This window comes from Brachypodium distachyon, chromosome 5, assembly GCF_000005505.3.
Source record: "Brachypodium distachyon strain Bd21 chromosome 5, Brachypodium_distachyon_v3.0, whole genome shotgun sequence".
In the NCBI taxonomy this organism is placed as follows: domain Eukaryota; kingdom Viridiplantae; phylum Streptophyta; class Magnoliopsida; order Poales; family Poaceae; genus Brachypodium; species Brachypodium distachyon.
The window spans coordinates 17,823,252-17,835,791 of NC_016135.3; the positions used below are offsets into that span (position 1 = coordinate 17,823,252).

General features: G+C 46.3%; 2 protein-coding genes and 1 long non-coding RNA gene across 4 annotated transcripts; all 3 read left to right on the forward strand.

The window, feature by feature from the left end:
• Window positions 1-603: 603 nt before the first annotated feature.
• LOC100821177 (amino acid permease 3) lies at window positions 604-2,886 on the forward strand. The gene is made up of 4 exons (XM_010241756.3): window positions 604-1,239; window positions 1,334-1,548; window positions 1,656-1,813; window positions 1,915-2,886. The coding sequence occupies exons 1-4, from the start codon at window positions 773-775 to the stop codon at window positions 2,569-2,571; spliced, it is 1,497 nt and encodes a 498-aa protein (XP_010240058.1). The 5' UTR covers window positions 604-772; the 3' UTR covers window positions 2,572-2,886.
• Window positions 2,887-5,512: 2,626 nt separating this feature from the next.
• LOC100837136 lies at window positions 5,513-10,573 on the forward strand. Of its 2 annotated transcripts, XM_014896205.2 has the most exons (5): window positions 5,513-5,720; window positions 5,866-5,938; window positions 6,402-6,680; window positions 7,845-8,087; window positions 9,608-10,573. In XM_014896205.2, the coding sequence occupies exons 3-5, from the start codon at window positions 6,441-6,443 to the stop codon at window positions 9,881-9,883; spliced, it is 759 nt and encodes a 252-aa protein (XP_014751691.1). In that variant the 5' UTR covers window positions 5,513-5,720; window positions 5,866-5,938; window positions 6,402-6,440; the 3' UTR covers window positions 9,884-10,573. The 2 variants fall into 2 exon arrangements, with proteins under 2 accessions (XP_014751691.1, XP_003580035.1); XM_003579987.3 differs by lacking the exon at window positions 5,866-5,938 and having other exon boundaries at window positions 5,514-5,720.
• On the forward strand, window positions 8,095-9,425 carry LOC112269441. Its single transcript, XR_002961289.1, has 2 exons — window positions 8,095-8,441; window positions 8,566-9,425. It is a non-coding gene; the product is annotated as an uncharacterized LOC112269441 (long non-coding RNA).
• Window positions 10,574-12,540: the final 1,967 nt, after the last annotated feature.

The following is a 12,540-nucleotide window of genomic DNA, read 5'->3' on the forward strand; positions in this document are numbered from 1 at the left end:
TATGTATGTGAAAGCAGGCAAAGTATCCGGTGAAAACCACCTCTACGGCGCAAACTGTGAAAACTCCACTGAAATTTTTTCAAAAAATTCTTGAAAAAAATAAATATGTTAGAAAAGTGATGTTTTATATATGTGTAAAATTTCAAGTCCAAACTCAATGGCGTTTGGTAGCAGCGGAAAAAACAAATTATGCATGAATAGTGATCTTTCAATGTTTGACACTATTCATTGTAAATATCTCCTTTTAATTCCTTCCAAATGATTTTGACTTTAAACTTGAAATTTTGCAGGTGTGTAAAACATCATTCTCCCAACATATGGTATTTTTGTAAAAAAAATTTGAAACTTTTAAACATGGTTTTTATGAAGTTTCCACGGTTTTCACCGAATGAGGTTTTTCACCTGATAATTCGCCGTGAAAGCATGCATTGCTTCATCCACACTTGTAATGCTTATCAAAGTTTGGTGACAAAACAAATCGACAACTAGGACTGCGAGCTTCAAAAAGAAGAAAGAAAAGAAGAAAAAAGACAGCTAGGACTGCATGTTTTGTACTCTGATATACTGCGGCGGTACTGATGCTGTATCCAGGAAAAGCTTCGGTCTTTATTATTCCTTCATAAATAATTACCAGGATAGGATAGCATCCAATCTCCTTAAATATTGAATTCTGCGGGCGAAATACACACAACATTTCCTCCTAGCTCCATCAATTCTCCAATCTCGCATCCCCTCATCCAGCCCAAAAAAAATCCCAATAGATCTCCGGCCAATGTCCCACGGCAGGGCGGCAGCACCCTTCGGCACGCGGTTCGAGGCGGCAGGCGGCGACGCGTACAGCGGCATGGAGCTGTCGAAGCCGCGGGCGGCCGAGTACGACACGGACGACGACGGGCGGCCGCGGCGCACGGGCACGGCGTGGACCGCGAGCGCGCACATCATCACGACGGTGCTCGGGTCCGGCGTGCTGTCGCTGGCGTGGGGGGTGGCGCAGCTGGGCTGGGTGGGGGGCCCCGGCGTCATGGTGCTCTTCGCCGCCGTCATCTACTACACCTCCGCGCTCCTGGCCGACTGCTACCGGACCGGGGACCCGGTCTCCGGACCCCGAAACCGCACCTACATGGCCGCCGTCCGCGCCACCCTGGGCGGCGCAAAGGTCAGGCTCTGCGGCGCCATCCAGTTCGCCAACCTCTTCGGCATCGGCATCGGCATCACCATCGCCGCCTCCGTCAGCATGCTGTACTCTATTCGACTTAATCACTTAACCCCCTTGCTCCTAGTACTACTCTGTAGAGTAAATCTTTAAGCTGTTTGCTCTGTCTGGGATGGGCAGGGCGATCAAGAGGGCGGGGTGTTTCCATTTGGAAGGGCACAAGAGCGAGTGCAAGAGTTCGATCACCCCATACATTGCCATCTACGGCATCATGCAGGTCGCCTTCTCGCAGATCCCCGGGCTGGACAACATGTGGTGGCTCTCCACCGTCGCCACCGTCATGTCCTTCACCTACTCCACCATCGGCATCGCCCTCGGCGTCGCGCAGATCATAGGTGCGTTCGTAACGTACACATCCCTGCGTGTGGAACTGTAGAACCAAATTGAATAACTGTCCGGAATGATTGTGCTTGATTACGTTTTGCAACAAATTAAATCGCAGCGAACAAAGGGATCCAGGGGAACCTCACCGGCATCGTCGTCGGCATGACCGCCGCAGGCACGAGCGTCACGGCGATGGAGAAACTCTGGCGCAGCCTTCAGGCCTTCGGCAACATGGCCTTCGCCTACGGGTTCTCCATCGTCCTTCTCGAGATCCAGGCAAGTCGCTATCCACAAAGAACAATCCTGTCCCCCCTTTCTTTGTTTAGTCTTTCTTCGTTGACTAACTCGTGTTTGCTGTGTTTCCTTAAACAAAACAGGACACGCTGAAGGCGGCGGCGCCGTCGGAGGCGAAGGTGATGAAGAAGGCGACGGCGGTGAGCGTGGCGGCGACGACGGTGATCTACCTGCTGTGCGGGTGCGTGGGTTACGCAGCGTTCGGGGACGGCGCGCCGGACAACCTCCTCACGGGCTTCGGCTTCTACGAGCCCTTCTGGCTGCTGGACGTGGCCAACGCCGCCGTGGCCGTGCACCTGGTGGGCACCTACCAGGTCATCTCCCAACCCGTCTTCGCCTACGTGGAGCAGCGGGCGGCGGAGGCGTGGCCCGGGAGCGCGTTCGTGGGCGAGAAGGAGGTCCGGCTCTGGCCGACCCAGTTCCGGGTGTCCGTGTGCCCGCTCCGCCTGACCTGGCGGACCGCCTACGTGTGCGTCACCACGGCCGTGTCCATGCTGATGCCCTTCTTCGGCTCCGTGGTGGGGCTCATCGGCGCCATCTCATTCTGGCCGCTCACCGTCTACTTCCCCGTGGAGATGTACATCGCGCAGCGAGGGGTGGCCAGGGGCAGCCGGACGTGGATCTTCCTCCAGACGCTCAGCGCCGTCTGCCTGCTCGTGTCCCTCGCGGCCGCGGCAGGATCCGTCGCCGATGTCGTGGCCGCGTTCAAGGAACACAACCCGTTCTGCTGGAGGTGCTAGCTGAACCGGATTTTCACCCCGGTTCTGAAATTTGCGAGGAACCTTTTTACTACTACTGTACTGTACTTACTTTGATGTACTACTCCTCTAGTTCAACTGTTCTGGTACTAGCTCCCAGTACTGCTTGTTGTATAGAGTCAGCCAGGGGCTTTCGCCGGGCGGGCGGACAGAGTCTCAGATGTTTTCCGTTTCTTTTTTCCTTGCTGAACAGCACAAGTGCGGCCGGTTGGAATAGTCGTGGCCTTGTCGTTCTTGTGGCCCCCGTGGAGTGTGGACGACATGCCACTGGCATTTAAACGTGTTCTCTTTCTTTCCGGTGACTGGACCCTTGACCCGCCCGCCGTGTCCTTCTGTTTAGCGTAAGGAGGTTCCCGTGTTTCAATCTTCCGTGGTGCCATCATGCTGTCTGATAAACCCGTAGCGTATGTGGCTATGTCATAACATGCATTTCATCACATCCCAATTTGATATACATACTGAGATGAAAAAAAAAAAATACGGTGTGAATAATAGCAAGATAGAGAATTCGGAGAGAGTATAGATAAAATGCGTCGTCTCGAAAGTAACTTCAATTCCTCTTTCTTTTCGCCATCCACGTTTCGCTACTCACACCACTGCCTTTGAGCCATGGGCAGGCGCAGTTGTCAACCTTTGACGGCATAGCTACACTCCTTAACCGGTTCAAAGTCAATGGATAACCCTGATATGCTCATCGCAAACCGCCAAGCGAACTTCGCGTCACGGCATTCATGTCATGTAATAGGAGGAGGAGGGATGCACCTAATCAAGCCCATAAGTGACAAGGAGGAGCTTCCCATTGGCGTTTGTCACCCCTCACCGGTCACAACCAAACAAGTTGGCACACAAATGGGCTCCTAATACTCCTAATCAAGCATTCAAGCCCACAAGTGACAAGGAGGAGCTTCCCATTGGAGTAGCAAATACGTCGGGCCTAGTATTGCTAAGTCATTTAGTCATCATTGTTCTACGTAGTATGGTGTTGTCCGTGCTAGACAAGGTTGGGACGGTCGGACCTGAGATTGCAAATTTTCCATTTGTTCCATAAGAAATATTGAAAGCTCTATGAATTTTGTTGAAATCCCTCTAAAAAATTGCAAGCTCTTGAATCCAATCGAATGTTTTTCTGAAATTTTATCAATCGAACCGTCTCCTATTTTTTCGCTAAAAGTTTGAACTCCATTGCATTTTCTTGATTTATTTATATATCTCTCAAATTTTATTCAAAGCTGTCTAAACCTTGTTGAAAGAGTTTTATAAATTTAGCCAAAAGTGTATCAAAATAAATGTGTTCTCCTGCAGTTCCGATAGGCTGTCCGCTGCTCGCCCGCAACACTGACGGTGGCCATGGTAAGAGGACATGAGAGAACACTTGAAAATTGTCAAGGTGAAAAAAAATGCCCCCGAGCTTGCTTTCCTTGTTTGGGAAGACATCCGTTGCGTGTTCTAGAGATCGAGAGATTAGGCTTTTTGCCCTCTTCTTTTTTTCTTCTTTTCTTTTTTCCCGGGATCCATCTTGGATCTCTTCTTTTCTTCTGGTCGAATGACGGGATCACTTTCTAGAAAAAAAAAGAATGACGGGATCACTGTCTTTTCCTAAAAAAGAAGGGATTGACTAGGGCTCAGTCGACTGAGAATTTTTGTTTCTCAGTCGACAACTTAGCCTACCCATTAATTTTATCCCGATTAGTACGTGCATGAATGGGTATTATGCCACCTGCATCTGCAGCATTGATTCGGAGAAGATGAGCCGTATCTCTCTCACTGTGGCCTGCCCCACGCAACAAGGAAAGAGCTGGAGGCATCTTTGTACCGGCTGGAAGAAGGCTGCAAGGTTTGCAAGCCATGACACATGCATCCCCCATTTCTAACACACACAGACATAGTTATATCACTTGCAGTGGTAGGATTCTCCCCCTCCCCCTCTCTCTCTACACACACGATTATATCAAATTTGTAAGGGAACAATCGTCTAGAAATTTGCATCTAAATTTCACGTACAATTTTTAAAAATTGCCCATAAAATTTCACATGCAATTTTTCAATTGTCCATTAAATTTCAGTTGCAATTTTTAAAATTGCACCCAAAATTTCACGTGCAATTTTAAAAATTTCATGCTTAAGAATATGCCAACCATCGAGTTACGTACACAAAGAGATATCATGTGGATAAAAACTGATAATGGGTCTAAAAATGTGAAAACGTCGAACGTGCGATTTCAGCTTCAAAATGTGAACCTATGAAATTGCACACTTGCACATATAAATTTTTGCCGTTATGGTTTTTGGAATATGCAACTCGTTCAAAAAAAAATCGGGATACAAAAAAAATGTACAAATTATCTTGTACCGCTATTAATTTTACGTAAGTGCACATATATAAAGTTAAAAACAAAAAAGTAAGAGAAATAAAAATTAAAAGCAAAAATGAAACGATTTATAAATTAGAAACCAAAAATAGAAAGAAAAAAAGGCAGGGATGAGATCGAACCTGCGACCTGTGCAACGTACTCCAATATCAGCAATCCACCAAACCAACTATCTTTAGCTAATTTTCTTCAGTTATTCGCGTACTTAGCTACTCCCTCCGATCTTAAATTGTTGTCGAAATATTACATGTATCTAGACAATTTCTAAGAACAGATACATCCATATTTAGACAATTTGAATCAAGAATTTAGTACCAGAAGGATGTTGCTGTCAGCTGAGAAAACAAATTTCTCGGGCGACTGATTCCTAGCAAATCCGAAAAAAAAAATGCCGCAGGAACGGGTAACGCGGTAAAGCCGAAGGAATGGCCACGGCCTCACGGGCCAAAAATCGGTGGGCCGAAGCTGCATCAGACGCGCAGGTGACCGTGCCCCGCGGTTACCCGCAAAGGAGCGCTCTCGCTTCATTTCCTCTTCGTCTCCGGAGTCTGACTCTGAAGTACCCACCGTCCCACCCCGACCCACATCCAATGCGCGCAACCCCTATCTCTCCCCCGCTGCGCCGTATCCGTCACTGCGGCGCTTCCCCCTCCCTCCCCCGCCTCACCCACGCCCACAAACCCCCTATACCTCGGCGCTTTTACCTCATCACATCCCCGCTGACTCAGCCTCGTTCCACCAATTTTGCCATCGGTTTCTGAGGTATGAGAATTTTGTCATCTGATTCGTTAAACCCTACTGCAGACCATCTAGATCCGTCCTTCCTATCAGCTGTACGAAATTAGTACGTTTACTTTGCCCGTGACATGATTTTCTGCTTGTTGGATACATTTGATTTGATGTAAAGAGTGCTGGGAATAGAAATGAGAAGAGGGCTGCATTTCAGCCTGCATTATTGCTTCGAGTGTGGTCTACTGAAGGTTCGCTGTTCCACTTTTGCTTTACTTAGCTTTTGGAGTAGTGTGGTAGCTGGTCTGAATCCCCTATAGTTCATCTGAGGTGGAGCTCGTTTTCACATCATCTCCAATTCTCCACCATAATCCACCTCTTAACTTTGAGAATTCTGCTCTTACATAACGGAAATTTTATGTTCCACAACCATTGCACGCACACTCAATTCTTTAATTGGAAATCAATGCTTGATTACATACACTGCTGATTAAATGGACTTCTGCACCATCAGGTGATCAGATCATTCTATTTTTATGGAGCAAGATTGTGACTCCATATGAATCATCTTGAGCTGTGACTACATCGTTATGCAAAACAGAGAAACTATTATTTTTGAATTAGATCAGTTCAGTTGATAATGTTCTGGAATCTGGATATATGTTACTCTTCTTTCTAAATCTGTATCTACCCATTTCTATTTTAAACCTGCAGATTTGGGTCTTGTTAATTACAATTCAATAAGTAGGAAACATGAGCTACTTCCAAGCTACAACATACAAGCCTCATGGTGGGCTCACTTTGGACAGGCCAGTAGCGGGCCTTGGAAGAACTTGCAAACTACTTCGTCAACATTCTGTAAGCCTGCGTTTTTCTAGATCTTGCAATCTGCAAGAGAAGGTATATCCAAGGCTCCTGGTTGCTGCTTTCCATAAAAGGCTTAGTCCTGTATATGCCTCAAGTGGGAAGCGAAACCTTGATTTTGTCAATGATGTAAGTAGCCTTTGCAACTTTCTAATGATTGATCATTTCTTTTGTTTTTGGAGTAAGAGTTCTCTTGGGGTCTTGTCGATTTTTTTTCAAGTTATAGGACATAGCGATGCAGCGTAAATTCGTGGAGCAGACAATTAAAACAGGCATATTCTTTATTCCTATAAATATCCGAATTGGTGGCGACTGTTCGTGACCTTCAGACCTCCACCTGTTGATTTGGCACGAACCATTGATATGAGAATAATATTTGATGATTTGATCTGAGACGATAAATAATTGTACATCATTCTTTTAATATACAATGTATGTTGTTAGTCCTTAGTAACAATGGGTATTGTGCTAGTCATTACATTAAGATTCTTAGGGAACTTGCTCTCTCTAATCAGAGGCTGAGGGGCAGAGCCAGCAACCAGCAACCCTGGGCTGCTGCCCTGTCTCGCCAGCGTGGAGTAGAAGCCGCGACGCCAGTAGTACAACATCTAGTAAATGGGCATTTTCACCCTTTGGGCAGGCACACTGGCAAAGGCTTCTCGAGCCATGCTTCCCAGCCCAGTTCAGCTACAGTACTTAGCCTTGCAAGATGAGGCCTTGATGACTTGATTAGAGTTTGCAGTCTGTAGCACGGCAATACACTAGATCTAGGTACTCCTTGCTTGTTTGGCACCTCAGCCTCAGGTTGCTGCTCTGCACTCAACACCTTGACGTATCATGCAGGCATATGCATAGCATGAGGCATATGGAGGTAGATGACTCGCGGGGCTCGAGCGCTCGGCAGTTTCACTAGTTTTCATTGTAAGGATTCATTAGTTAGTCACTACATCATTGAACTGTAAGTTTCAATCACTAACTTTCAGATATGAGAAGATTTTTTGTTGATATGGAAAGTACTGAAAACGTATAAGTCGTGCAATGGGAACTGTGATCATGCTCTATTTCTAAATATAATCCCAAATTTAGTGTGCCTCATACTGATAGTTTGATTATTCGATTTGGGGCTCTCAAAATCGATGCTTATAATTGTGTGAATATGAATCCAATTTTTTTTGTCGCAATTTTTGTGTGTTTACTTAGCTTGCGGCTCGACCAGGCTTTTATGCTTTTTAGCTATTCCTGGCTCTACCACTGTGTAACCATATGCTACTTATATTGTCACTTTCTTTTCAGCAATTTTCCATGGAATCTTTGAATAAAGCAATGGATGAAGCGAAAAAACAACGGTCCATACAAGACTTGCTGATGGAGAAAATGGCTAAACTTATGGGCCAAGGTTCTGGCGGAAATGGTGGAAATATTAACCGTTATGGAGGCAGTGGTGGTGGTTCTGATGGCCCAGAGGATGAGTCTTTCACGGAATCATTATATGAAATGGTCCAAGTTTTGTTAGCTACCATCGCTTTTATACTCACGGTAATTCATTGCTTCATTCTAACTTTCCGTTGTTCTTTATTCTGAAAAAGTACTGTATTTTGATAACTGTTCATTTAAATGAGCTATGCGTACTTTCCAACCTCTTGTAATTGCTAAGATATACGGAGTACTTACTACATCAAGCAAGCAGTTTGGTTGTTTCCCTTTTTTTTTGCTATTTATCTTAAATGAGGATAATTGGAAAGACTCCTTAGCAGGTATCCGTGCCCATGATTGCTTCCACAACTTTCACTTTGCCTGCTCTCTCTTTCTTACCCTCTCAACGACTGAATCACAGCCAAGCTTTCTGTGCTTCCTTACGGATCTCATCTATCCTCCTGTTTCTTCTCCACTGTAAGCCCCCGGATCTCCCTCAGCTCGATCATTGGCAGCCTGTAGCTTCTCTTCCGCCCTTGTCCAACCCTGACATCAAAACAAAGCCACATGTTGATCTCTTTATCTTCCCCTTCTCCGTCAGGCCTACTCCACCATCCTGGGCATGGTGATGTCCCTCGCTGGCTTTGTCCGCCGTATCCGGCACCGGCGAGGTGCGCTTGTCCACACTTCGTGGTGCCTAGATTCAGCGTTGATGAGGATGTGGCTTGTCCACATCCTATAAGGCATGTTGAGCTGCTGTTGTGATGCGGCTTTCCTCACTGCCTCATGCGGAGGTCGGTGCATTTTTGGGGCTACCAAGCTGAAGGAAAATTTTGATGCCAACTTTACATGTTAGTTGGTTTCACAAATTTTTGAGAGCCCATCATGATTGTTGAAAGCTCACAAAATTTCAGAAGTTACTGAGTTTTGAAAAGTTATCCCTGAAACTTTTTTGAAAGTTAACCTGGAAGTTTTTGTAACCTATTGTCTGAAATTATTGAAAGCTCACATAAGTAAAGTTAAAATTATTTTTTCCCCATTTTTGTGTACTTCTGCACTGGTGTAGTAGTGATGGCGGCAGAAATGGGGAAGCAGAAAGGAGCCATGGAAGGCATTGTGCTGGTTGTGGAGATTGTTCCAGCAGCGTGATAGCTGTCAGAAAGTAACCACGGGTGAGCGCGTCGTGGCGGATAATTGGACCACATAATAGTGAGATTTCCATTTTCGATTAGTGAAGTAATGTGGACGATTATACATATTTTTTAGCTTTTACAAAACCATCCATTTGAGTCAAAGATCTCTCATGTTTCTTATTTTTTATCTATGTGGACCAGTTTACAAGTAAAAAGGTAAAAGCACTCCTGGCACTAGAGACGCTTACAATTACAAGGGATGCTGATTGATTGGCGCTACGTTAGTTACATGTGCACTTTTTTCTTGTGGTCGTCTCCATTAGTAGATTTGTTCTAAATAGTATATGAGTAACTATGCTTGCATCTGCCAAACACAAGACTTTTCCACAACTCCATTTCCACCGTAACACACATGACATGAATATGTTTTACATTCTAATTGCTTGAGAACAATTAAGGAGCCCCCTCTTGTCCTTTCTAAATCGCTACTTTGTTTGCTTTGCTGTGCAGTATATCCATATAATTAGGGGAGAGGAGTTGTACCGCCTTGCTAGGGATTACACCAAATATCTCGTCACTGGCAAGAGAACATCCCGGCTGAAGCGTGCGATGCTTAACTGGCGTGATTTCTCAGATAGCATCACAAAGAAGGATAGCACACAGGATGTTGTGTCTGGAAGCCCAATTGCATCTGAACCCATGTGGTGGCTACAGCCGCAGAAGTTTGTTAACCATTTGGGGGAATTTTTCAGAAGCAACTTGCGCCCACATACCCAGGAATCTTAGCTCCTGACATTCCACCATCGTGTCTGAATTTTCACCTTGGAAAACCTCTCGTTCCAATCATGTATAGGCCAGATCTAGTAGCATGGGTAAGGCAGTGAAATTCATCGACACAACTAGACGGTATGCTGTTGTTTCTTGTGGATGGTGATTCTCGCCTGGTGTAGTGAAATTCATATGCTGTCTGTGTCCTGTATTAACCACAGAATAGAGTGGAGGGGAAGGAGTTGTTCTGGTCAGATTTGTAGGTCATGAATCATCCGCTGCTGCTGGGATCGTCTGCTCGTGAATGGGGTGCAGGTGGCAACTTGAATGCTGAATCTGATGGACCAGAACTGCAAAGGCCCAAGTACTATTAAATCGATGCAGCAAAGAAGTGTACTGTCATCTGTCAGAAAAGTTGTGCTCACTGTAATCACTGAATTTGTTATGCAGCTTCCTTTGTTAGGTTGCTTTGCACTCCCACGATAGTTCAGTTCGTTGCGCTTTGTTGGCCTATTTGAGTTAACGACTTGTAAGGTAACCTTAATTTGCTGTCTTTATCTATGTACTGCTCTCTCCGTTTCATAACTCTTGTTTCAAATTTGCTCAAAAATGGATGTATCTATTTCCAAAAAGTGTCTAGATACGTGTAAGATTTTAACAAGAATTATGGAACGGAGGTAGTATAATATATCACGTGTTGTTGGACTCCATTCTTTATTTTTCAGAGGCCATGAATAACTCGGTTAGCTAGGAAACCGAACTTTGATTAGGGGCACATGATTCAACCCGGTACTTAAACGTCATTCCATAATAAACTGGAAACAGAAATGAACAAGTTCCAGTTGGATTGTAATATCAATCAAACTGCTCAATCAAGCAGACCACTGCTCTAAACACCGTGATTTGCGGAGCAGGACGGCGACCAGAGGAATTAGCTGATAGAGTTAAGCACATGGGAGGACTCCCAAATGAGTTAAACAAAGCACACCATTTGCGTAGGCACGGAGTAATAAGTAGGCTTATTTCGCGGTTCATGATTCTGCCGTGCCTAAAACGAGGGGTTGCTCAGCCTCCGGCGACCGGCGGTGCGCACCCCGACACGTTCTCCTCGGTCTCTTCTTCTTTCCCGCCGTTGGCGCCCAAGATGCTCTGGTCGTGTCTCTGGGGAGGAAATGGTTTAGCTAGTCTGGCTGTTGTTCATTGATCAGTCTCTTTCTATTCCTTCATTTCAGGCAGCTGATCTGGGACTTGTTTATCAGGAAATTCGAGATTGATCTGGAAACACAACAACAGTTGTTCAGTCCAGAGGACCGTTTCATGTAAGACCGCATCATGTAAACAGTACACTTATGGCGTGCAATCGCATCATGTAGTACGAGTAAAAAACCCAGTCAAGGAAAGAAGGCCTGAAAAAAGAAGGGCGAGGAGAGCGCAAAAGGAGGAGCTATAGCTGAGCGGATCTTCAGAAAGAGTGGAGCGACGACGAAACGACGGAGCAGATGAAAAAATCACTCCTCCGTTGTCATCACTCGTCACGTAACGCAAAGCTCTCCTCTGGCTGGCGGTGGAAGCGCGTGGACCCCTTCCGGCCTACCGGCTACCGTCCAGTCCAGTCCAGTCCGGTCCAATCCGGCCCGGTCTAGCGTGCGGCCGCCCGGGCCCCGCAAGCGAAACCGTCGCTTCGTGCATGCATGGGCGGGCCCTCAGAAAATAGAAATGGTTCTCGTGGGTCGCCGTCGGCCTCGCGGTGGACCGAGCTACAGCGACAGCGACCGCCGGCTCCTCCACAGAATTCCTGCAGGCGACGTACATTCGAGAAGCTGTAGGCAGGTTGGCATGAGAATTTGTTGAGACAGCGAACACGCGGGCACGTACATGCATGCGAGATAAGATTGCGAGTGTTCGATCATGTGTCGTGAACCGCAGCCGCGCGAGTTAATTCCATGTTACTCGTAGTACGTTCTAGTATACCGGACTTAATTGATTATTAGGCGGCATGTTTGGCTCCAACAAGTGATATTCTAACCTGAACGTCATGTTGTCAGAGAGTTGGTCGATCGAAGCAGCTAGTAGCATGCAGCTGTGACGGCGATCGGTCGGTCTATGGGATAGCAGTGTTCATACGCGGTCGAATGAAGGCCGGCTATATTCATCTCCCCAACCTGCAAACACGTTCGATTCATCTCCCCAACCTGCAAACACGTTCTGTCAGACGACGTAATTTGTCTGCGTGGCCGTACGTGGTGAGTCGAATCAAACCTTCCGCGCCGAACGTGATTCGATTCCTCGATCGTTCATCCACCGTGGGTGTCATGATCGGTTGACTGGGTCGCGTTTTCTACGTAGGATGCAGTGGATGCCTGCATGGATTAGGACGCCTGCTGATTCGAAAGAAAAGGTCGCGGCAAGCGGATCCCGTCGATCTCATCAAGACAAGCGTCACGCAGGGACCGGCTCTAGAGTCTGGATGTTTGAATCGAACCGGGAGAGGCATATGCTCGGTGGAGAGTGTATACATATACACGGACCAACAAATAAGCATGGTCTCCCTCAAAATAAAAGAAAAGGCATTGTCTGTAATAGTAACAAACGATTGAAGGAGACAAGCATTAGGTAGCGCCGTATATACGCAGCCGATAACAAAAATAAAATAAAATAAATTTGGGTATGGTTAC